This window comes from Mirounga angustirostris, unplaced genomic scaffold (assembly GCF_029215605.1).
Source record: "Mirounga angustirostris isolate CCGP_5_RB_7025 unplaced genomic scaffold, mMirAng1.0.hap1 SCAF_2, whole genome shotgun sequence".
Taxonomy (NCBI): domain Eukaryota; kingdom Metazoa; phylum Chordata; class Mammalia; order Carnivora; family Phocidae; genus Mirounga; species Mirounga angustirostris.
The window spans coordinates 106,622,393-106,647,179 of NW_026991710.1; the positions used below are offsets into that span (position 1 = coordinate 106,622,393).

The 24,787-nt window shown below is 36.0% G+C and overlaps 1 protein-coding gene across 6 annotated transcripts in view; it reads left to right on the top strand.

The window, feature by feature from the left end:
• INTU (inturned planar cell polarity protein) overlaps positions 1-24,787 on the top strand; it is an 84,433-nt gene that overhangs the window by 19,630 nt on the left and 40,016 nt on the right. For all 6 annotated transcript variants that reach the window (XM_064585035.1, XM_045880478.2, XM_054508767.2 and 3 more), the window contains exons 3-5: positions 5,868-5,953; positions 15,437-15,640; positions 20,361-20,479. In XM_064585035.1, the coding sequence (XP_064441105.1) occupies positions 5,868-5,953; positions 15,437-15,640; positions 20,361-20,479 (409 nt within the window). The remainder of the gene's footprint in view (positions 1-5,867; positions 5,954-15,436; positions 15,641-20,360; positions 20,480-24,787) is intronic.

Here is a 24,787-nt window from a genome sequence, read left to right on the forward strand (position 1 = left end):
GTCTCTCCTCCCTCACATCATTTCTTTTCCACATTTTACCTGTGGTACTTGACCCAGTAGTAAAGGAAAGAAAGAAGCAGTGACTTCATTGCAAAGATAGAATTAGAGTTTTTAGGCCTTCCTAGAGAGTTTCTGGTGCAGTTACTTCCTTCTACAGATGAGTACCAGAAGGATTACGTGATTTACCCAAGAACAGAGGGCCGTCAGTGATAAAGCTGGGACCTACAAGTTCTGATTTCTATTCACAAAACTCTTTCATTTGCTGTAGTGCTTCACTTGAATGGGTGGGGGGAATGCCAAAGGATTTCTCTTTGAAGCCAAAAAGAAAAGAAATTATTGAATCCTTCCAAAATGTAATTTGGAAATAAGGATTAAGCTACAACAGTGTACCACTTAACCATTTAATCCATTTTGGGACACTTATCCAAAAGAAGTAATCTAAAACAGATCTGTAAACCATGACCTGTATGTCAGATCAATCCTACCATTCACTTTTGTAGTCTGAAAACTGAGAATGGTTTTTACCTTTTCAGTGATTAAAAAATAAAAATCAAAAGAACAGTATTTTATTACATATGAAAGTTATGTGAAATTCACATGTTAGTGTTCATAAATAAAATTGCACTGGAGCACAGCCACGTTCATATGTTTATTGTCTATTGCTGCTTTCGAACTGCAGTTGCAGAGTAGAGTAGTGGCTGCAACAAAAACCATATGGCCTGCAGAGCCTAAAATATTTACTTATCTGGCCCTTTACAGAAAGTTTGCTGAACCCAGATGTAAAAGAAGGAAAACTATGTGCATGAAAACATTTATTTAAGCATTTTTTTTAACCTCTTTATTTTTTTTTATTCTTATGTTAATCCCCATACATTACATCATTAGTTTTAGATGAAGTGTTCCATGATTCATTGTTTGTGCACAACACCCAGTGCTCCATGCAGAATGTGCCCTCCTCAATACCCACCACCAGGCTAACCCATCCTCCCACCCCCTCCCCTCTAGAACCCTCAGTTTGTTTTTCAGAGTCCATCGTCTCTCATGGTTCGTCCACCCCTCCGATTTCCCCCGCTTCATTCTTCCCCTCCCGCTACCTTCTTCTTCTTTTTTTTTTTTTTCTTAACATATATTGCATTATTTGTTTCAGAGGTACAGATCTGAGATTCAACAGTCTTGCACAATTCAGAGCGCTTACCAGAGCACATACCCTCCCCAGTGTCTATCACCCAGCCACCCCATCCCTCCCACCCCACCCCCCACTCCAGCAACCCTCAGTTTGTTTCCTGCAATTAAGAATTCCTCATATCAATGAGATCATATGATACATGTCTTTCTCTTTTTGACTTATTTCACTCAACATAATACCCTCCAGTTCCATCCACGTCGTTGCAAATGGCAAGATCTCATTCCTTTTGATGGCTGCATAATATTCCATTGTATATATATACCACATCTTCTTTATCCATTCATCTGTCGAAGGACATCTTGGCTCTTTCCACAGTTTGGCTATTGTGGACATTGCTGCTATAAACATCGGGGTGCACGTACCCCTTCGGATCCCTACTTTTGTATCTTTGGGGTAAATACCCAGTAGTGCAATTGCTGGATCATATGGTAGCTCTATTTTCAACTTTTTGAGGAACCTCCATACAGTTTTCCAGAGTGGCTGCACCAGTTTGCATTCCCACCAACAGTGTAGGAGGGTTCCCCTTTCTCCGCATCCCCGCCAACATCTGTCATTTCCTGACTTGTTAATTTTAGCCGTTCTGACTGGTGTGAGGTGGTATCTCATTGAGGTTTTGATTTGGATTTCCCTGATGCCGAGCGATATTGAGCACTTTTTCATGTGTCTGTTGGCCATTTGGATGTCTTCTTTGGAAAAATGTCTGTTCATGTCTTCTGCCCATTTCTTGATTGGATTCTTTGTTCTTTGGGTGTTGAGTTTGATGAGTTCTTTATAGATTTTGGATACTAGCCCTTTATCTGATATGTCATTTGCAAATATCTTCTCCCATTCTGTCGGTTGTCTTTTGGTTTTGTTAACTGTTTCCTTTGCTTTGCAAAAGTATTTAAGCATTTTTTAAGTAAGAATAAAAATAAAAAGCATGAAAATGTCAAACTGGAGTATGGTTATTTGAATTATAATTTAATAAATGTCTGCATTATTTGGCTATTAAAAATTGTAATCTAAACACTATGTACCAACATAAAAATTCTTATTACTTGAGAGGTTTAAAAGGATGAAATTCCTTTATACCTCATTTGTGTCAATGTAAGTAAAGGCTAAAAATAATTTGCGAAAATAATTATGGCTAAAAGTGCTGGGGTCATCAATAATTTTTCAACATTTCTGTAGTATTATTTTCTGTTTTAATGAGAAATAAAAACCTTGCACCAGTTTCATATCCGGCATCATCAGGCAATGTGATCTTTAACTTAATCAAATGTTTTGAATGATAGTTACAATATATGAGCCACTATTATTCAAGGATTTCTAGAATGATAGATTAGGAGAGACCGTAATTTTCTGCTTATGCCCGCATATTATAAATGAGGGATTGATATTGGCACTCAAAAAATACATAATAAAGTTAATTCTCTCAAAATTTAAGGATTTTTCAGTAAATGTCTTGACAGTAAATGCATTAACTTGAATGTATAACATGGCAGTATGGTAAGGGTGTTTCAAAAAAGTGAGATTTTCTTCCCCCTGAAGTCAAATTCAGCTTAATTTAAAAGACCAATTTAAACTCAGTCTGAGGACGCCTGGGTGGCTCAGTCGGTTAAGCGTCTGCCTTCGGCTCAGGTCATGATCTCAGGGTCCTGGAATCGAGTCCCACATCGGGCTCCCTGCTCTGCGGGAGGCCTGCTTCTCCCTCTGCCTCTCTCTCTCTCTCTCTGTCTCTCATGAATAAATAAATAAAATCTTTAAAAAAATTAAAAAAATAAACTCAGTCTGATCCCACCCCACTGGCACATACACATTTCCAGTCCTTCTGTGCATAAATCCCTCCTTCTAATAAGATTGATTTAGTTTTTTCTCCAATGACCTCTTTGTACCTTGTATATCCAGGCCTGTTCTTTTTCATTCATGGTCCAGGATTCTCATTTGGTGCTTAGCCAAGACTGCTTTGTATTGTTAGGCAGGTGTATTCATTTTCTATTGGTGCTGTGACAAATTACTACAAACTTAGTGGTTTAAAACAACACAAATTTATCATCTTGCAGTTCTGGAATTTAGAAGTCGAAAATGTGCCCTCTTGCACTAAAATCAAAGTATCCACAGGGCTACATTCCTTATGGATTCTCTAGGGTAGAAATCCCGTTACTAGGCCAGCTTTTCAGAGGCCACTTGAACTCCTTGTCTTGTGGTCCCTTCCTGCATCTTCAAAGCCAGCAGTGTAGCATTTTCAAATCTCTCTCTGACTCTGACCCTCCTGCCTCCTGCCTATAAATACCCTGTGATTACATTGGGCCACTTAATCTCCCGATCTCAACATCCTTAACATGCCAAGTCCCTTTTGCCATGTAAGGTAACATTGACAGATTTCAGTGATTAGGATGTGAACAACTTTAGGGGACCATTATCTGCCTACCACAGTGGGGTTTTTTTAGTAAAATAATGAGTTTTAATTTGTTTTTATAATAGTAATATTTGTTTAATGTAGACAGTTTAGAAAATAAAGCAAAAAAAGAAAAAGCCCATACACCCAAAGGCAACATTTTATAGATATACGTATATATATCTTTTCTTTTTTCTATATTTATGTGTAATAGTTTTATTTTAAAAATAATTTCTTAAACTGTATATTCATTTTGCATATAGTATAAATAGAGTAGTAAACAAACTTTGACATATGTATTTTCATAGCCCTTGGTGCCCTTCAGTACACATTTGATATTAAGTAGATGCTCAGGAATGCAATGATCGATTTTCTCAAATGACTAATTTTACATTGAGGAATTGATTTAAGCACTGTGATAAACTGATTTCACCTCTTTCTATTTCCTTTGACTTTTGAATGTATCTTGATAAAATTTTCCATTAGTAATTCGCATTTCTTACCTAGCGGTTCAAACAATTTCATGCAGTTCATTTCCTTTCAGCCTTTGACAGGGCATCCTAATGACTCTGTGTGCTTGCTGAGAAAGAACTTTGCCCACTGAAGTGATAGGATGTCCAGGAAGCCCGCCGTTTCTGAGTCACAGAGTTGCTGACAAAAACTTGAGGAAAACAAATATCTGGGAGAATGAGAAGTGGATATAACACTTCTCTTACAGAAGGAGAAAATTTTCTACTAAACATTTTAAAATATTATGTATACTACACTCACTCTAAAATTAATTTTCATATGTTATGACAATACATGTATGTCTCCTACTTTTAGAACTTTGTTAGACGTGTTTTCAGATGGTTACTCCCTACAGCACCACTGTCCAAGGCTGTTCACTACACAACCATCCTTGAAAAAATAATCCAGAACAAGGACTTCAGTGCCTTGCCTTGAAAGATGTACAAAAACTTGAGAGACTGATGGAGAATCGTCTACCAACACTATTATCCATATACGTGTTTATAATTTTTTTCCCCAGAGTATGAAGCTCCATGACGGTAGAGATTTTTGTCTGTTCTGTTCAATTCTCTATCTATGGTGCCTAGAACAGTGCATGGCACACAGTAGGTGCTCAGTAAAAATATGTTAGATGAATATTAATTATTTGGTCCATTTCTTAATGGTATGTTTAGGAGTGATAAAAAATAACCTTGGTGTGTATATATTTCTATTAATAAAACTCAGTTATTTTGATATTATCTCTAATTATGTTACAAAAGTAAATTTCCATTTTAACACTGATCTTTATTTTATGAAAGCCCCCAAATTTGATAAACATACACATTTAAAGAAAACCCATCGAAAAGGAGCTTTTACTAAAACATGCTGTGGATTTTGTTGTTTTTGTTGGGTTTTTTAAAATTTTATTTATTTATTTTTGAGAGAGAGAAGGAGCACGAGTGGGGGTGAGGGACAGAGGGAGAAGCAGACTCCCCACTGAGCAGGGAGCCCAGTGTAGGACTCCATCCAGGACCCCGGGATCATGACCTGAGTTGAAGGCAGAGACACCCAACAACTGAGCCACACAGGCATGCAGAACATGCTGTGGATTTTGTTACGGTTGGGGCCTTTGAAACAAAGAGCTGTGTGTAGACACAGATCAATAATAGCAGTGAATGCCACAGCATATTGAATTATGATGTACCACATGGATTTAATTAAAATTTCAGCCAATTTTTTTTACTGTGTCTTTAAGTGATTAGATTCAATTTTGCTAAGTGCAGTACTTGGTTTATGCTACAAATTTTGTATTTGTCCTTTGAATTTACATAATTCTCCCAGTTGTATCCAAAATGAGAATATTCATCTCTTTAAATATCCATAAGTTGTAGGGGCACCTGGGTGGCTCAGTCGTTAAGCGTCTGCCTTCGGCTCAGGTCATGATCCCAGGGTCCTGGGATCGAGCCCCGCATCAGGCTCCCTGCTCCGCGGGAAGTCTGCTTCTCCCTCTCCCACTCCCCCTGCTTGTGTTCCCTCTCTCGCTGTGTCTCTTTCTGTCAAATAGATAAATAAAATCTTCTAAAAAAAAAATAAATAAATATCCATAGATTGTAGTTATGGCGCAACATTGGCCTGTATTATAATATAAGAAAAGAATGGAGAGGGAACTTAGCTCTGCTGCTATAAGCTGTATAATAATAATGAGTTCCATAGTATTTTGAAGAGGTTGGAATAGATGCTTTTAATGTTCCAATTCTAGATCTTTTTGGTTTTTGGATATTCATACAATGACCTTTGTTATTCTGTTTTCAGGTGATGTTCTTCTTGCTGTGAATGATGTTGATGTGACCTCTGAGAACATAGAGAGAGTTCTATCTTGCATTCCTGGACCTATGCAGGTATGAACAGTCTTTTTTGTATTTTATGATGAATTACAGAAAATAAAGACATCCTGTACTGTTTTCATTTTTAAGATTCTGAAAGTTATCATGTATAAGGTGAGTTACACTTATATACTTGACTATTTAAAAAATTATAGCTCTTGTTAACATTTTTAGCTTTTGGAGATTATTCTAAAAAGAGAGAAATATCTGCAAATAAAACTCCTATGTAAAGCAGGAATAATGACAATAATAAAAAAAAATATAATGACCAGCCTGCCTTTATGACTACTATATATGTTGATGATGATCCATTTCCTAAAGAAGTCATTTTAAACAGTCATGGAATTTTCTTTTCTCTGATTTATTAAAATCACTATTCCTATAAAGTTTTTTTAATGTGGTTTTATTTATTTTAAAAACTAAATTAAATTAAATTAAAAAAAGAAATGAAAAAAAAACTATACTATTTTCTTGATTTTTTTTTTCTGTTATCTAGTTTTAGCCTTATTCCTGAGCTTTTATTTAGCTACTTAGTGAATTATTTTTCATTCCTTGTAGGTAAAAATAAATCTCTTTCATAATAGTTATTTTGATAGTCTAAGCATTGACATTTTGTATCATAGATGACATTTTTAGGTCATTAGATGTATTTTGAAAGTGCTGTACTTTCTGTTTATGAATGCTCTGCTCTTGTTAGTATCAGGAATTAGCTTTCTCTCTTTTGAGGGGTAAGAAAGATGATATGCTTTAGATAGGTTAGATATTCTATAAAACGAGGAGGAACTACTTTCTGGATTGATCAGGATGAAGAACAGAATCCCTGATAAAACAGAATCTTCCTGCATCTGATTTGAGATTCTGAAATAGTAGGACCCATGATGAAATTCTTTATTGTCTAAGAAAGAACATTTCCCTTCTGTTCACTTCTTTATCTTAAAACACATACACACACAGCAAAGACACACATGGATGCTCTGTAAAAGTAGCTATCTTTGGAAATGCAAAATGAAAGTGCTAGAATAACTATGGCAGCCAGTGACCAGCAGTGCCTATGAATGGATACAGAGATGTCGATGGAGACAGATTGGTGTTTGAAATACTAACAATCAGGCCAACACCAGCCATAATGCTGAAATAGGGTATACTGTTGTCCCCTTTGGTTGTCAGATGTGGAGAGGGCCTAGGGTGAGCCAGGGTACTAGGGCACCTCAGGGGGCTCAGACAGCAGCTACTTACCAATCAGTAATGAAGAATTACAGTATTTTAACAACTGAAACAGCTTCACCCAAGTAAACTGGCCGCACGGCAGCCCCGGGTCTGGGCTCCTCCTTTCCTGCCTCTGGCAGTAGCAGGTGTCTGCGGGTGTTGCCAGAGTTCAACCCCGGCTCTTCTAGCTTCCAAAAAAAATTACGTTTACAGTGGGGTCACATTATACTTATGTTTAATTAACATTTGCAAATTCAGCTATGTGTACTTAGAAGTAAAAAAAAAAAAAAAATGAATGAATGAATGATTTAAATATTTTGGTCCAACTCCACCCACTGTTTATGTGTCCTCGTTAAGTAGGAAGTAGGAGTCGTATATCTGCTGTTGGCCCAGTTTGCCTTTTATGGCGTGAGTATCTTGCTGCATTAAGTGTGGTTCTGCATTTAAATACACACATACACACACATGCACACACACACGCACGCACATGGCTTTTACGTGCCAATTTGTACATCTTGTGCCTAAATGAAGAAACAGCAGTTTGTTTTGAAAATGGAAGAAAAACTGTTTTGAGTTATTTGAATTTATCGTATTGAGAGAGTATGTTATACTCCAGCACATTCGCCTTCTTAATGTAAGCTCAGAGTGATTTTGACAGCATATAATTTGAGAATATAACCCCGTCATAAGATGTATATTACTAAAATCTTTTTAAAATCTTTTAAAATCTTTTCTATTTAAGAAAATAAACTTTATTCTTATTATAAAGGTAATACATGTTCATTGTAAAAATTGGAAAATATGAAGAAGTAAGGGACAAAATCTTTGAAAATCCCATCACCCGAGGATATTCATGATTAATATTTTGGAATATTTTATTCTAGTTTAACCCCTTGAGTATAAACATGTATGCATTTGTTTGTTTTACTAGCAGAATTGGTATTATAGCTGTGTTGTACTCAAAAGCAAGCACCAGCATTTAGCATGATGAATCTTTAATAATGATTTAGAACATAGTTAAAATTCCTTTAGCTAGGAGTAATGTTAATTAGTAAACCACATTTTTCTTACATCATTAGTGTTGAAAGGGGGGTAAAGTATAAGCTTCTAACTACCAGCCATGTAAACTAAGGGGTTCATAGGAGGCTCAGGGAGGACAGGAGTAGAATTGGGAAGGGAACTAGTGTTTGTACATATCAGGCAGTATGTTGGTGCTTTGCTAATATCATTTCCTTTAGTAATTTCATTTATTCCTCATAACAGTTTGTAAGATACCAATAATTGTGTTTCTATTTTGTATGTGAAGAAAAAGAATCTAAGAGAGATTTACTGATTTCTCCAAGGTTGCAGAATTAATAACTCAAGGAACTGAAACTGACTCAAGAGCATGATCCTTCCATCTCTCACATAGCCTGGGTGGGGCTTCATTCCCGCCTGGCCAGAACTAACTGAGGTGGACTTGTTCCAGAAAAAGTTGTTTTACCTGATTTGTATCTATGGCAGCTGAAACAGTTATTCAAGCAGTAAGAGAAGAGGAGTGCTGATTTATAAAGAATACCATAGGAGACTTTTTAACATTTAAATTTGGAACTATCTAACGGCAATATTTTAAACTTCTACTCGATGTATAAAAATGGTCTGAACGCTTCTTGTCATCTGACAGAAGATGGCCTGGGAGCTATCTACAATGTGGTAATGTGGTAGAATGAGGTCAGAGCTCCATTTTAAACCTTGCTCTGAGCAAGTTGCCAAACTGTTCTGGGTTTCAGTTTTCTCATCTATAATCAAAGAGATCTGAGCAAATATATCTGAGCCCAGTTCCAACTCTACAGTTCTCTGCTTGATTTTTAAATAAGTTCTGTTAAAAAATAGATTCAGAATACCAGAGTGAAATCCAGAGGTGAAACCTATATGCTAGATGAGGTACAAAAAGCCCAAATCATTGCTTTTAAAGCCAAGTTTTAACATTCTGCAAAAACAGTTGTCTTAGATTCTCCAAAAATGCTATCTGTTATGAAAGAAAAAAAAGCCTGGAGAATTGTTCTAGACTAAGGAACAATGAAGTGACATATAATTAAATGCAGTGGCTAATCCTTAATTGATCCTGGATTGCAGTGGGGAACAGCTGTATTGGGACAATTGGGGAAATTGGGAAAAGACTTTGAGAACAGTATTTTATTTATTTTTTTTTTCTCTCTCTCTTTTTTTTATTTTATTATGTTATGTTAATCACCATACATTACATCATTAGTTTTTGATGTAGTGTTCCATGATTCATTGTTTGCGTATAACACCCAGTGCTCCATTCAGTACGTGCCCTCTTTAATACCCATCACCGGGCTAACCCATCCCCCCCACCCCCCTCCCCTCTATTTTTTTATTTTTGTATTTAAAGATTTTATTTATTTTTTTGACAGAGAGAGACACAGTGAGAGAGGGAACACAAGCAGGGGCAGAGGGAGAGGGAGAAGCAGGCTTCCCGCTGAGCAGGGACCCCCCCAAAGCGGGGCTCGAGCCCAGGACTCTGGGATCATGACTTGAGCCGAAGGCAGACGCTTAATGACTGAGCCACCCAGGCACCCCGAGAACAGTATTATATTTAATATTCAAATTCCTAAGTGTGATAATTATATTTGGTTGTGTAGGAGAAGGCCCCTATCCTTAGGAGATACATGCTCAGGTATTTAGCAATAAAGCATTAAAATGTCAGCAGATAATTGTGAAGTGATTCAGCCAAATTTTTTTTTTGAATACATAAAGTGGGGGGGAGGATGGCAGGAGAGGGGAGTAAGAAAAGAGAAGGAGAAAGCAAATGTGACAAAATGTTAATTGGTGAAACTAGGTGAGGAATAATGTATGGGTAATTATTATGTTATTGCAACTTTTCTACAGGTTTGAAATTTTTAAAAATAAGTAAGAAGTTGTGGGTTTGAGAAAAAGAGGTTTTAGGTATTTAAAATGACAAGAACAAAGGTGTAAGTACCCTTCTAATTACTGACTTTGTGACCTTTACCGCTGTAGCTCTATGCATTCATTTATTCAACAAGCACATAACTGTATATATTATAGCATATACCACCCATTCCTGGCTTGATCAGGGAGCTCCAAAATTTGCAGTTGACCAGGGTTGATTGCGTTAAGGACTGGGCCATAGTTCATTTTCCTGGGGCTTTGGAGGAAGCCAACTCCTTTTATAGGAGATCAGCCTGTAGAACATTAGTGTTGGACTATTACCTTTCAAGTATTTCTTAGATCCAAGAGAGGGGGGAAACGTCTTTTTAAAGGAGATGATGGTTGAGTGGAATGTTTTAACTTTTATTATTTCCTTGTTACACAAAAGTGATGTATATGCCATGGAAAAATTAGGAAATAGACTGGCAAAATTAAAAAAAAAATTGTAAATCTACTCTATTCTCAGAACCCAGAAAAGTACCATCTGTGTGGATATTTTAAAATGGAGGACTGACTTGATCAGGTTTGCATTTTAGGAATATTTCACTCTGAATGGGACTAGAGGTTGGGAAATCAGGTGACTGGCTTCACAGCAGTCCAGTTGAGAGCTGATAAAAAGACCTGTGGATATGGAGGAAGGAATAGATTAGATTTAAGATAACGTAAAGCAATGAGGACAGTACTTCCTGCAGGATAAAGAGAAGTCCAAGATGCCTTCCAGGTTTCATCGTGAGTGAGATTGCCTGAAGAGAAGAGGATCAAGGAGAGAGAATTTGCTGAGTCAGATAGACTCATTTTTTTAAGAATTTTGACTGAGGAATATTCAAAGCATCTGCCTGATAAAGGAGAAAGGACCAGACAGGCAGATAGCAATGCAGATGTTGTGACAGAGACCCCGTGAGGGCCGTGAGGCAGAGGTGAGAGACTGGTCAGTCTTTGGAGCTGCTTCAGATTCTCACAATCTCCCTGGATTCCATCTGTGAAGAGGATGGCATGGTAGCTAACGGAAAGAAAGAATTTGCTTGTTTGTTTGACAGAGGCTGAAGAGACATTGCTTGTTAAATGGAAGGGTTAAAGATAGAAGCAGAGAGAGGATAATTAAACAAGATTTTGGAAGTGATGTGTTATGAAGAACATGTCTTTGGATCCGAGGAAAGGCACACCATCTCCTGAACTGGAAGGAAAGGATGAAAGGATGGGCAAATTGCACATACACACACACACACACACAAACATTTTGAGAGAGATAGGCAATGAGGAATGATGAAACATGTCACAGGTTAATGCCCACGGAGGAAGAGAAAACCCTTTTATAAGAAGTTTCATGTAAACTATTTTATATTGGATGGTTTTGTTTTTGTTTTTGTTTTCAGATTTTATTTATTTACTTAGCACAAGCCGGGGGGGGGGGCAGAGGGAGAGGGAGAGAGGGAGGGACCCCAAGCAGACTCCACACTAAGCATGGAGCCCGATGTGGGGTCCATCCCATGATCCTGAGATCATGACCTGAGCCAAAATTAAGAGTCAGATACTCAACCAACTAAACCACCCAAGTGCTCCCTCTAGATGTTTCTTAATAAAAGTTTTCTATAAAATATATCCTTAATATTTATGTATATCAACCCCTTTTTAAAAATAGCACGTAACTCTTAATTTAGTTATTTGTCTCATCCATTATCATTTTATCAAGGCAACCAGATATCCTGAAATTTATAGCTATTTAACATGTAAGCTTTTCAAAATGTCTTGCTAAAGGATAATTATCTTTGCATAATGGAGCTAACTTTACTTAAATCAGAAGAATGGTGGCTAAAATAGTCCTTAAAAGAATTTTAATGGATGGTTCTGTGGTGTGTGTATTTGAGTTTTTGACATGGTGAGGGGAAAATGTCCTTACAGCACAGAAACGAAGTGCAGTTGTTTGCCAAGTATAACATCAGTTAGTTTGCAAGTATGTCATTTTTCACTAAGCATAACAAACTAGTCTTAAATTTTAGGTCGTTGTTGCTGCCTAAAGTAAAATTAGCAAGTTTCTGAGTTTACCACCTCATTTCCTTTTGTCATTTTTGGTGAGTCACAGCCAGTCTTTTGACCTCTCTATCCACAAGAATCTTAGCTGGAAAAGATGCCCTCCATGTGCTGAGGCACTTTTCTTTCTCTGAAGACCACCTTTCTCCTCGTTCACCGCTGGTACGCACAGCTCTCACAGACACTCCAGCAGACCCCCAGCCTGTCTCTGAATTCTGCTTCCCTGGGATGCCACTCATCTCATGCTCCCTGCAGTCCGATTTCTCCCCTCCCCTCCACCCGTATACATAGCTCCTCGCCAAAGCCCAATGCTGGGAACAGTCTCAAAGCTCCCATCTACGCTGGCATAAGCTGTGGGTTCAGGATTTCCCCAAATTCTTAGATTTCTCACATTTTCAAGGAACATCACCATTCTTAGATAAAAGGGCCCTCAACCACCAAGCCATTCGCTTCATGAGATCCTTGTTCAAGGATTTTATATGTTTTTGCTTATGTTTGTATTTCTATTTATGTATACGTATTTCGAACATTGCCCACTAGAACAGATGCAACTCTCAGAACATAGTCTTTCAGGCCATCTAATGCTTACCTGTTGCTTGTTTGGGTCAAAACCTCACACCAAAATACTCTTTTTCACATCCTTCTAAGATCATTTCTAAAACAGTGTCTCTTCAGCTCTCTCTCACCTTAATCTTATATTAAGTTTCATCAGATAATGCTTGATTGTTCCCATTTAGGATCTCTAGTTTTTTATATTTTTGTTTAGTTCGCCTATTCTTTCCCCCCTAAATATACTAATTTTCTACTCAGCCTTTTTTTAATATGGTGTTGTAATATTAAGGGCCCATTTTTCAATAGGTTTATAGCCAACATAAAAAATTTAGTAAAGGTTGACTTTTCCATTTGGAATATTACATGTTTTGTAAAGAAACATGATCATCAGTCCTCAGGAAAATTTTATGAAGAATTTCTCCCCTTCTACTTTCTATACAGATTACTGCTGATCTTGACCTGAATATATACATATTAATGAATTTAGACCTCATGTCTCTTTTCTTTTCTACGTGTTAATAAAATAAATATGAGACTTATTTTAGAAAAGATGTTTATTTAACCTAATTCACTTTAGGTAGAGAAAGTGTAGTGCCCTTTAGATGGCACAGACAGCTACAGATAGGCAAAATTGATTACAACCATAAATAGTCACGCCTTGTCAACAAAAAAGGATATTTAGATATTTATCTTTTGGAAGGTTATTCATCAGGACAAATTTATTTTATAGTATAATACTAATAACAGTTGGATGGGCTGGTGGGATTACGAATGAATTTTGTAAAAATAATATGCTTAATATTTTTGATGAAAAAATATAAATATATAAAGCTCATTTTTAAAAAGAGTGACTATATGTGTTAGTATTTATCACATTTAAAGTTGGCCTTAAAAATGGTACCTCTTTGGCACGTTAGTGGTTAAGTTGGTTAAGCGTCTGCCTTCGGCTGAGGTCGTGATCCCAGGGTTCTGGGATCGAGTCCTGCATCAGGCTCCCTGCTCACCCAGGGAGCCTGTTTCTCCCTGTCCCTCTGCCTGCCGCTTCCCCTGCTTATGTGCTCTCTCTCTGTGTCAGATAAATAAAATCTTAAAAAAAAAAAAAAAGGTACCTCTTATAATAAATTATTAAAAATTAGGGATTATTTATTACTATCTTGATAACTTTTTTTTAAAGATTTATTTACTTATTTGAGAGAGAGAGAGTGAGCAGGGGGAGGGGCAGAGGGAGGACAAGCAGACTCCCCACTGAGCATGGAGCCCAACATGGGGCTCGCTCCCAAGACCCTGAGATCATGACCTAAGCTGAAATCAAGAGTCGGATGCTTCACCGACTGAGCCACCCAGGTGCCCCATCTTGATAATAACTTTTAAAGATTTTCCTCCCAAATGCAACTTAATGTGTACAATTTTATCTGCTTTTAAATATTGGTTAGACATTTCCCACCCCCCAGCTTTATTGAGGTATGATTGACAAATAAAAATTGTATATATTTAGGTTGTACATGATTTTTTAAAGTGTACAGTGTGATAATTTAACATACATATATTGAGCAGACTTTTTTATTCTTGATCAAACATGAATTTATTTTTTAACTTAAAATTTAATCTAATTTTAAAAGAGTCATTACACTTTAATGTTTAAATATGAAACTTTATGAATTATTTCAGTTAGAATATCCTGTTTTACTCATCTGTATTCTGATAAGATTTTAAACACTAGGAATACTTTGTGGTTATATAGCTTATGATGATGTTCTTACTACACCAAATTAGCTATATCTAGTGAAACCTTCTTTTAGTCAAGATACACACTGGTGCTTTTTTAACAAGTTATCTTTGGCCACCTGGCATCTAGACACATAACTCCTTTTTCAAGTACAAGTAATTGAGAAGGGGAAGCTGCCTTTCAACAACTGGAAAATGGCCACATTCTGAATTCTTACCAATCTCGTCTGACATTAGGCCATGAGAATAAAACTATCTTGATAAAACGGATAGATAATCTTCTCATGCTCATGGTCCCAGATCTAGCATGCTGATAGTTTTTTCTCATTGGTCTTTATTTTAAAGGACCACGAAGAATGTCTGAGGGCGCCTGGGTGGCTCAGTCAGTTAAGCGACTGCCTTCGGCTCAGGTCATGATCCTGGAATCCCGGGATCGAGTCCCGCATCAGGCTCCCTGCTCAGCGGGGAGTCTGCTGCTCCCTCTGACCCTCCTCCCTCTCGTGCTCTCTGTCTCTCATTCTCTCTCTTGCAAAAAAAAAAAAAAAAAAGAATGTCTGAGAGAAAAATACTTGAATATCACCTCACTTGAAAGGAAAGCTAAACTGGTTGTATGCAGTTCCTCTTAATCCTGTATCTCTTCCTTTTCCCTTCCCCAGATGAGCTATCAGCATTCATAATATGGTGTTGCTCTTTTTGAAATTATGAGATTATATGAATTTTTGTTTTTCCATGGTATTTCTTTGTTATCAGTAACTTAGAATACAGTGATTAAGTTTAAATAATGAATTTTTGTACAGAGAATTATAAATTCTTACTCAATAAATATTTGTAATAATATGTGCCAAAAACTAGGCTAAGAGCTGGAGATAGAAATGTAAATAGAATACATAGTCCTTGACATCAAAGAGTTCATATTCTAGGACAATTTTTAGATATACTCTGTGTATCTAAATGTCTGTGCATGTATAGACCCTTCTTTGTGAAAACTGCAGCTGACTTTCCTTGTTGAAAAATCAACACATTGTTTTGTTAAAGGTAAAACTGACTTTTGAAAATGCATATGCTGTGAAAAAGGAAACAACTCAACCAAGACAGAAAAAGGCACAGTCAAACACAAATGATTTAGTCAAACTTCTGTGGGGAGAAGAGGTTGAAGGTATCCAGCAAAATATCCTAAACACTCCTCACATCGTTATGTATCTCACACTGCAGCTCGACTCGGAAACATCAAAGGAAGAGGTGAGTGCCTTCTCAAAAGTGCAAGGGAAAAGACTAAGGCCCTTTTATAGTCTTTCAAGTGAATAATAAGCACTTTTTTCCGTCATCCTGTGTCTTTATGGTTTTGGTATGTCTCTTACACATAGCAGTCTTCTGACAAGCCTAATGAGTCCATTTATACAGATTACTGAACTATTTGAATTTGTTTCTACCATCTTCTTTAAAGATTTCTATTTGAACTACTTTTTCCATAATATTTTTCTTACCTATCATTGGTTACTGTATACTCTATTTTTTTTTAGTGATTGCTCTTAAAATTTTATCATGATATTTGTCTTAACAGATTCTATAATACTACCTTAACTCTTTTTCAAAATAATTCAAGGCCCTTAGTACACCTTAATTCCAATTATCCCCTCTTCACATACATGCTATTTTCCTCAGTATTTTAGTGCTATTGGTTTTTTAAAAGATTTATTTATTTTAGAGAGAGAGAGTGTGCGTGTATGCACGTAAGTTGGGGGGGAGGGGCAAAGAGAAAGGGAGAGAGAGAATCTTAAGCAGGCTCCACACCCAGTGTGGAGCCCAAGGCAGGGCTCAATGTCACGACCCTGAGATCATGACCTGAGCTGAAATCAGGAGTCAGACGCTTAACCAACCGAACCACCCAGGCGCCCTGTGCTGTCATTTTTTTAATCCCAGAAATTGGGCATAATAATGCTAGTCCTGCTACTATTAATTATTACATTTTATACATTATAAAACATGTAAGTAATACATTATAAAATGTATATTTTATGCATTATATTCATACAAATGAACCTTTAAATTTACATATATTCTTACCATTTTCTTTACTCACTATTCTTTCTTACATCTCAGACTGTCCTTATTTGATCAGTTTTCTTCTTCTTAAGACGTGTATTTTAGGCATTTCTTTATAGTGAAAGTCTCTTGATGGTAAATTCTTTTTGTTGATATTTATCTGATGGTGTTTTTTGCACCTCTTCTTGAAAGGTGCTTTATAATTCTACACTGTATTAGTTAGAATAGGCCAATTGCTGTAACAACCCTGATGTCCCAGTGGCTTAACATAATAGAAGTTTATTTCTCATTTCAATATAAATGTTCCTGCTCATGTGGCTCAGTGGTTGGAGCCCTTCATCTAATGCTTCCATGATTTCCAAAAGCTTCGGAGTCCTCTGTTGGGTCATTTGCATCTAGTTCACCAATGAGAGAAGAGAGAAAGCATCTAATATCCCATGAGGCAGTTCAGAGTCCTAACTTAAAAGTTGGAACATCATTCCTGCCCATGTTCCAGTGACTGGAACTAGTTATATGGTCTCTCCCAATGCAAGGAGGTAAGAAAATGTAGTTTTCCTGTGTGGTGAGGAAGAAGATGAAGTCAACACATGGTATTGCTTATGTCATTCAGGTAGAAAGTTATTTTCTCTAATCTGAAGATAGTATTCCTTTGTCTTCTGACTTCGGTAATTGCTGGTAAGTCTATTGTCAGCCATTCCTTTGTAAGGAATCTTTTATTTTCTTTGCTTAATTTCTTGCTTCTACTATGCCCAAACTATTTTTAACCTCTCTCGTGTTTTCTGTTTAAGCAATCATATTTTTATTTTCAGGAGCTTCTGAAAAATCTTTAATCTGTATTTCAAATCTGCCATAATATTCCTGGTAGTCTCTTGCTGCTTGCTTGTCTTTGTGATTCTGTACTTTATTTCTCCAAGTATTTCATACATATTCTGTGTTCTCTATTCTGTATCTGCCCATTCTACCATCTCTAAGTCCCAAGAGGACTCTGACGTGTGGTGGTTTGCCTTCTTGTGTCCTTGGTGATCACCGACTAGACTTACTGCTTGTTTTTATCTCTGGGAGTCCTGTGGTTTGAAAGTGGGAATGCCTTCCTCCAGAGAGAACTTCCTTCTCCTGCTTCTGCCACTGACCTGAGGTACTCCAGGCTTTCTCAAGAGTCTGGGTTTAACACAGTGGTCAGAGGTTCAGCTTACTTACTTAGCGATTAGCCCAATACCCAGGGTCCTGATTGACACTGTTGTAGGCATCAGCCCTCAAGACAATCCTGCCTCTGTCCTTCTGCCCACTCCTCACCACTGCCAGCTGAGGCCCTGGCTTGCTTTGCAGTTCTGGGGAAGGGGGTTGAAAGGGTATGGAGAAGATGTCCTTAGAAACCTCTCTACTTCTTACATATCCAGCAGTTCAGCAAGTTATGTTCTAGCCATAGCTCTACTTGTTTTAAACAGCATCAGGGTCTCTCAAAGTGTCCAGTTTACCACAGTGCTTCTAAAGTGCGATCTAAAAAGTTGTTACCTAATTTACATTTCTTTGCTGTTGAAATCCTTGCAGGCTATATTCTGATTGCCAGAGCCATTTTATCCAAGGGCTGCATTTCCTTGTGTTGCATCTTCATATATCAAAATTTGGTCAGTAATTGAAATGGAAAAGAAGGGATTTGCTTCTAGGTATTTTTTGTAATTTTCCGTGTTCCAAAAACATAAGAGACCTAAAGTTAATTATTCTGATTTCTTGCATGTATTACTAATCTTTTATACCTTAAAGCAAATGAGAAAATTAACCATTTATTATATAAAACACAGAACAAAATTCCACGATGGTAGCACCCTGAAACTTTCTATGTCATCTTGGAGTAGAATACCGCTAAAGCGTTTTGTCATCCTTGCCTTTCTTTCCATGGGAAAGTGTGTAGCTGTTTCTCAAATGAACAGGTTTCTGTCTATTGACAGCCCTATATCAACATTGTAATTAGGAGAGGCTTTTTATTCTTACTGAACAGAGTGGAAGCTGCTGCAAATGCATGCTACTAACAAGTGCCTAAAGAATACAGCTAATTTAATTGGTTAGGAACTGTAGAGTTTGCCAGGTCCTTATAGTGAGGCTTTCTGAGCTGGTTGCTGCAGAGATTGGAAGAGACTTTCTCAAATGACCTGTTTTGCTGGTGTGACTTATTTTACAATAAAATGTCATAGGGTCATTTTGTTTTCATGTGAGTTACATATTTAATAAAAACTTGTCTTCTTCAAGTTATAAGATTTAGAAATTTCGAAAACCTAATCGAAGACTATGTGGTTATTTGTTTAAAGTGGTGTTTGGTATTTGGCTAAATGCAATGTGTATTTACTAGTCAAGGTTTAAATTTATTAAGTAAGCATAATAGAAGATCTTAACTGATGTTTGGCCTAATTTCTAAAGATAAAATTTTTGTGACTGTTTTTACGCTAGAAATATTACAAGAAAATTTGAGTGTTAGGCAGAGTGCATTTGGCCAAGATATTCTATAGCAATTTGCATATACTGAATGTGCTCAATAAGTATTAAAAAGTTGTGTCTAGTTTATCATTATTTATATTTGTCCTAATGTGAAAGTTGCCAAGACATGGACACTAAGTCACATAATTATTTCTTGTAAAGAAAGACCAAAACAAGATATAGAACACTCTTTAGAAAGAGAACCAAAGAAAAGATACATTTTAGGAGTTTGGGCTTTCAATAGTAGCTGTATTAATATTTAGAGATGTTAAATATTAAATAGCATAACTGGGAGCTACTCCAAATTCTCTATGGTTTCTATCTAGAAATTTTTATTTTGCCAGCTTTTAGTTTGCCTTGTGAGAAAAATAGCATGTTGCCTTAAGTCACAACAAAAAAAGTGAGCTACAGAATGGTTCATCCCTTTGTGTAAAACTCCTAGCACAATGCACATCCTAATTTTGAAGTTTATTTTATTTTGTAAAAACTGTTTCCTGGGAACATGCTCTTCTTGAAAACAAAAAAAATATTGAGCATTTTGTGAATTATCTTGTAGTCTAGTTTTTTTCCCATGATTTAAAATGTGCTTTCTTCGTCTGCCTTCGGCTCAGATCACGGTCCCAGGGTCCTGGGATCGAGCCCAGCATCGGGCTCCCTGCTTGGTGGGAAGCCTGCTTCTCCCTCTCCCCACTCCCCCTGCTTGTGTCCCCTCTCTCGCTGTGTCTCTCTCTGTCAAATAAATAAATAAAATCTTTTTAAAAAATTTTAAAAAATAAAATAAAATGTGCTTTCTTTTAAAGTTTGAATTCAGATTAATTTGTGGTGGGAAAACCCTCTTAAATTTAAGACAGATAAGATATCATAACATCATAAATACTGCATTCTATCTGCGCTACTATAATTTTATATTCTTTGTAAATTTAATTGCAGTATTGTCTTGGGTTAAAATAAAGATTTAATGATGATTTCACCCAAGATGATGAAGGTTATCTTTTAAATGTCAGTAATGAAAGTAATTAAAGACTCTTACAAGTTACATGTGGTATCTATGTAGATATGCTACCATAGGAGATAAGAAAAATTATATAATGAAAAATAATAAAATATCATCATTAGAATTTATTGTAAAGGAGATTAAAGTTTAAAACAGTGAAATTAATTGTAATTATTCTAACTAATCAGTGTCCTACTCAGTATATATTTTGGTATTATGACCAGTTTGACAGTCTGTAACTTACTTTCAAATGTAGTGTTTTAAATACTAGGTAATGTGTTAAAATTCCAGACATACTTCCCTCCTTGTGTTTGTTTGAATAAAGCTTCCTCTGAAGCTGAAAGGATTCATTTTTTGTTCTTTTCTTCATGGTAAATTCTGAACTTTCCATGACCAAAAAAATGGTTGGAAAATACGGGAGGTTGATCATTTCTATTTCTTTTCATTTAACAGCAGGAAATTCTTTATCATTGTCCAGTATCTGATGCATCTCAGAAACTTAAAAGTGTGAGAGGGATATTTCTCACACTCTGTGACATGTTGGAAAATGTAACTGGGACACAAGTTACTAGGTAAGAATTTATTTTTATTTAGCTTTAATTCTGTTTCTTTCAGTTCTGTACCTTGGTTCTTACAAAATAGTAATACAAATATCTATTATACAAATGTATTTGTATCTATAATATAGATATCTATACAGCAGATATGGTATCTGCAGGTATTTTGTTTCTCGCCCAAATTATTTCTACCAGTCACCTATATAAAGCTGTAGGTTCTCAATACAGCTGTAAATCTGGGTGTTTTGGCACACTTTAAATAACAAAGTTGGACTAATGACGTATATTTTAGAATTTATTCATGAAGATGGTATCTCTTAAGCATGGCATTATGTTGAGTCTGGGCTTTTTCATGTTTTTGTCTTGATTATTCACTTGCTAGGCAATACTTCTGTGGTTGGTAAGAATGACTGAACACCGAATTTTTCATGTTCTACAACTATGACAGAAAAATACAGAAAACATACACTTTAAGAAGAGGAGTCAGAATACAGTATCATCTGTGCAAGTTCACTCAATGATGGATAAGCAAGACTTATGTGAAATAATTTTTTGAAAAACAGAATACACCATATAGTCAGTTATACAGCCACATATCCCATTCCACATTGATTTATTAAGCCCTGACTTTGAAATGCCACAGTTAACTTATGGGAGGAGAATGCTCAAAACTTCTGAGTTTTATTTTTGTTTTTTTTAATAACATAAATTTTAAAAAGTAATTTTTTAATAAAATAAAAAATAAATTAATAAATGACATAAAAAAATTTAATAAAGTAAAATAAATAAATGGGATTACCAACCATTTTTCTTCCTTAATTCAGTAATTTTAGACTTTACCAAAAAAAGCATTTATCTCAAATTTTTAAGAGCCCATAATGCATAAAATGTAAAGTTAAATTTTCTAAGGCTTTAACTTTTCCCATCTTCTGGTAAAAATGACACTTTCTGTGATTTTAAAAGATAAGATCTGCAAGACAATAGGAAGGAGAATTTCTTTGTTTTTCTAAATGAAAGTTATATTTAACCGTGGGACTCATTTTCAAGACATTAGTAACTGAGGCTACATTTAGTGTATAAATTTGCATTCAAAAAAATATGTTGAGTGAAATCATATGGTATTTGTCTTTCTCTGACTAACTTATTTCACTTAGCATAATGCTCTCTAGTTCTATCCACATCATTGCAAATGGCAAGATTTTATTCTTTTTTATGGCTGAGTAATATTCCATTATATATATATATATACATATACACACACACACATATTTATATTTATACACGAGTAATATTCCATTATATATATATACATATATTTATATGTATACACACACACCACATCTTTTCTATCCATTCATCAGTGAAGGGACTTTTGGGCTCTTTCCATAATTTAGCTATTGTAGATAATGCTGCTTTATAAATATCAAGGTATATGTATCCCTTTGAATTAGTGTATTTGTATTCTTTGGGTAAATACCTAGTAGTGCAATTGCTGGATCATAGGGTAGTTCTATTTTTAACTTTTTGAGGAACCTCCATACTGTTTTCCAGAGTGGCTGCCCCAGTTTGTATTCCCACCAGCAATGCAAGAGGGTTCCCCTTTCTCCACATCCTCACCAACACCTGTTGTTTCTTGTGTTGTTGATTTTAGCCATTCTGACAGGTGTGAGGTGATAACCTCATTGTAGTTTTGGTTTCCATTTCCCTGATGATGATTGATGTTGAGCATCTTTTCATGTGTCTATTGGCCATCTGGATATCTTCTTTGGAAAAACGTCTATTCATATCTTCTGTGCATTTTTTAATTGGATTATTCATTTTTGGGGCATTGAATTTTATAAGTTCCTTATAGATTTTAGATACTAACCCTTTATCAGATATGCCATTTGCAAATATCTTCTCCCATTTCATATGTTGCCTTTTAGTTTTGCTCATGGTTTCCTTTGCTGTGCAGCTTTTTATTTTGATGTTGTCCCAATAGTTTATTTTTGCTTTTGTTTCCCTTGCCTTAGGAGACATATCTGGGAGGAAGTTGCTATGGCCAATGTCAAAGAAGTTACTGCCTGTGTTCTCCTCTAGGATTTTAATGGTTTCATGTGTCATATTTAGGTCTTTAATCCAGTTTGAGTTTATTTTTGTGTAAGGTTTAAGAAGGTGCTCCAGTTTCATTCTTTTGCATGTAGCTGACCAGTTTTCCCAATACTACTTGTTGAAGAGACTTTTTCCTTTTGGATATTCTTTCCTCTTTGTTGAAGATTAATTGACCGTATAGGTGTGGGTTCATTTCTGGGCTCTCTATTCTGTTCCATTGATCTATGTGTCTGTTTTTGTGCCAGTACCATACTGTTTTCTAGATTACAGCTGTGTAATAGAGCTTGAAGTTCAGAACTGTGATGCCTCCTGCTTTGCTTTTCTTTTTCAAGATATCTTTAGCTATTCGGGGTCTTTTGTGGTTCCATACAAATTTTAGGATTGATTGTTCTAGCTCTGTGAAAAATGCTGGTGGTATTTTGATAGGGATTGCATTAAATGTGTAGATTGCTTTGGGGAGTATAAACATTTTAACAATATTTGTTCTTTCCATCCATGACCATGGAATGTCTTCCCATTTCTTTGTGTCCTTCTTCATTTTCTTTCATCAGTGTTCTGTAGTTTGCAGAGTACAGGTCTTTTACCTCTTTGGTTAGGTTTATTCCTAGGTATCTTATGGTTTTTGGTATAATTGTAAATGGGATCGATTCCTTAATTTCTCCTTCTGCTGCTTCATTATTGGTGTAGAGAAATGCAACAGATTTTTGTATGTTGATTTTGTATCCTGGGACTTTACTGAATTCATGTATCAGTTGTAGCCATTTTTTGGTGGAGTTTTTTGGGTTTTCTATACAGAGTATGATGTCATCTGCAAATAGTGAAAGTTTTACTTCTTCCTTGTCAATTTGGATGGATTTTATTTCTTTTTGTTGTCTGATTGCTGAGGCTAGGACTTCCAGTACTGTGTTAAATAACAGTGGTGAGGGTGGACATCCCTGTCGTGTTCCTGACCATAAGGAAAAAGCTTTCAGTTTTTCCCCATTGAGGATGATATTAGCTGTGGGTTTTTCAAAAATGGCCTATATTATGTTGAGGTATGTTCCCTCTAAATCTACTTTGTTGGGTGCCTGAGTGGTTCAGTCGGTTAAGCGTCTGCCATGGGCTCAAGTCATGATCCCAGGGTCCTGCTCGGCACGGAGTCTGCTTCTTCCTCTATCCTTCCCCCCTGTTTGTGATCTCTCTCTCTCTTACTCTCTCTCAAATAAATGAATAAAATCTTTTAAAATAAATAAATAAAATAAACCTACTTTGTTGAGTATTTTTGTCATGAGTGAATGTTATACTTTGTCAAATGCTTTTTCTGCATCTGTTGAAATGATATGGTTCTTATTCTTTCTTTTATCAATGTGATGTATCATGTTGATTGATTTGCAAATATTGAACCACCCTTGCAACCCAGGAATAAATCCCACCTAATCGTGGTGAATGATTTTTTTAATGTATTATTGGATTTTGTTTGCCAGTAGTTTATTGAGAATGTTTGCATCCATGTCCATCAGGGATATTGACCCCTATTTCTCTTTTTTAGTGAAGTCTTTTATCTTTGCCATGACCTGGATGGAGCTAGAGAGTATTATGCTAAGCAAAATAAGTCAGAAAGACAAATACCAGGTGATTTCACTCACTTGAAATTTAAGAAACAAAACAAGCAAGCAAAGGGAAGATAAAAAGAGAGGGAGGCAAACAAAGATGCAGATTCTTAACTATAGAGAACAAACTGCTGGTTACCAGTGGGGAGGTGGGTAGGGAGATGAGCTAAATAGGTGATGAGCACCGGGTGTTGTATAGAAGTGTTGAATCACTATACTGTATACTTGACACTAATATTACACTCTTTTTAATTAAATAAATTAAATATGTATTCTTTTATAAATTAAATAAAAACTTAACAATTTTAAAAAAATAGTGATGGTAAGACATGAAGAGGATGTTAGAAAGATTAAAAACTATCATAATGCCTAGCAAATAGTATGCATTTGATTATAATAAAAATAATACATATTAAGCGTTAAGGAAATAATTTAAATAGTGATGTGGAGAAAAAACATGTTGTAGGCCTCCTTTTATTTATTTATTTATTTATTTATTTTTTTAAAGATTTTTTATTTGAGAGAGAGAATGAGATAGAGAGAGAGCATGAGAGGGGCAGGGTCAGAGGGAGAAGCAGACTCCCTGCTGAGCAGGGAGCCCGATGCAGGACTCGGTCCCAGGACTCCAGGATCATGACCTGAG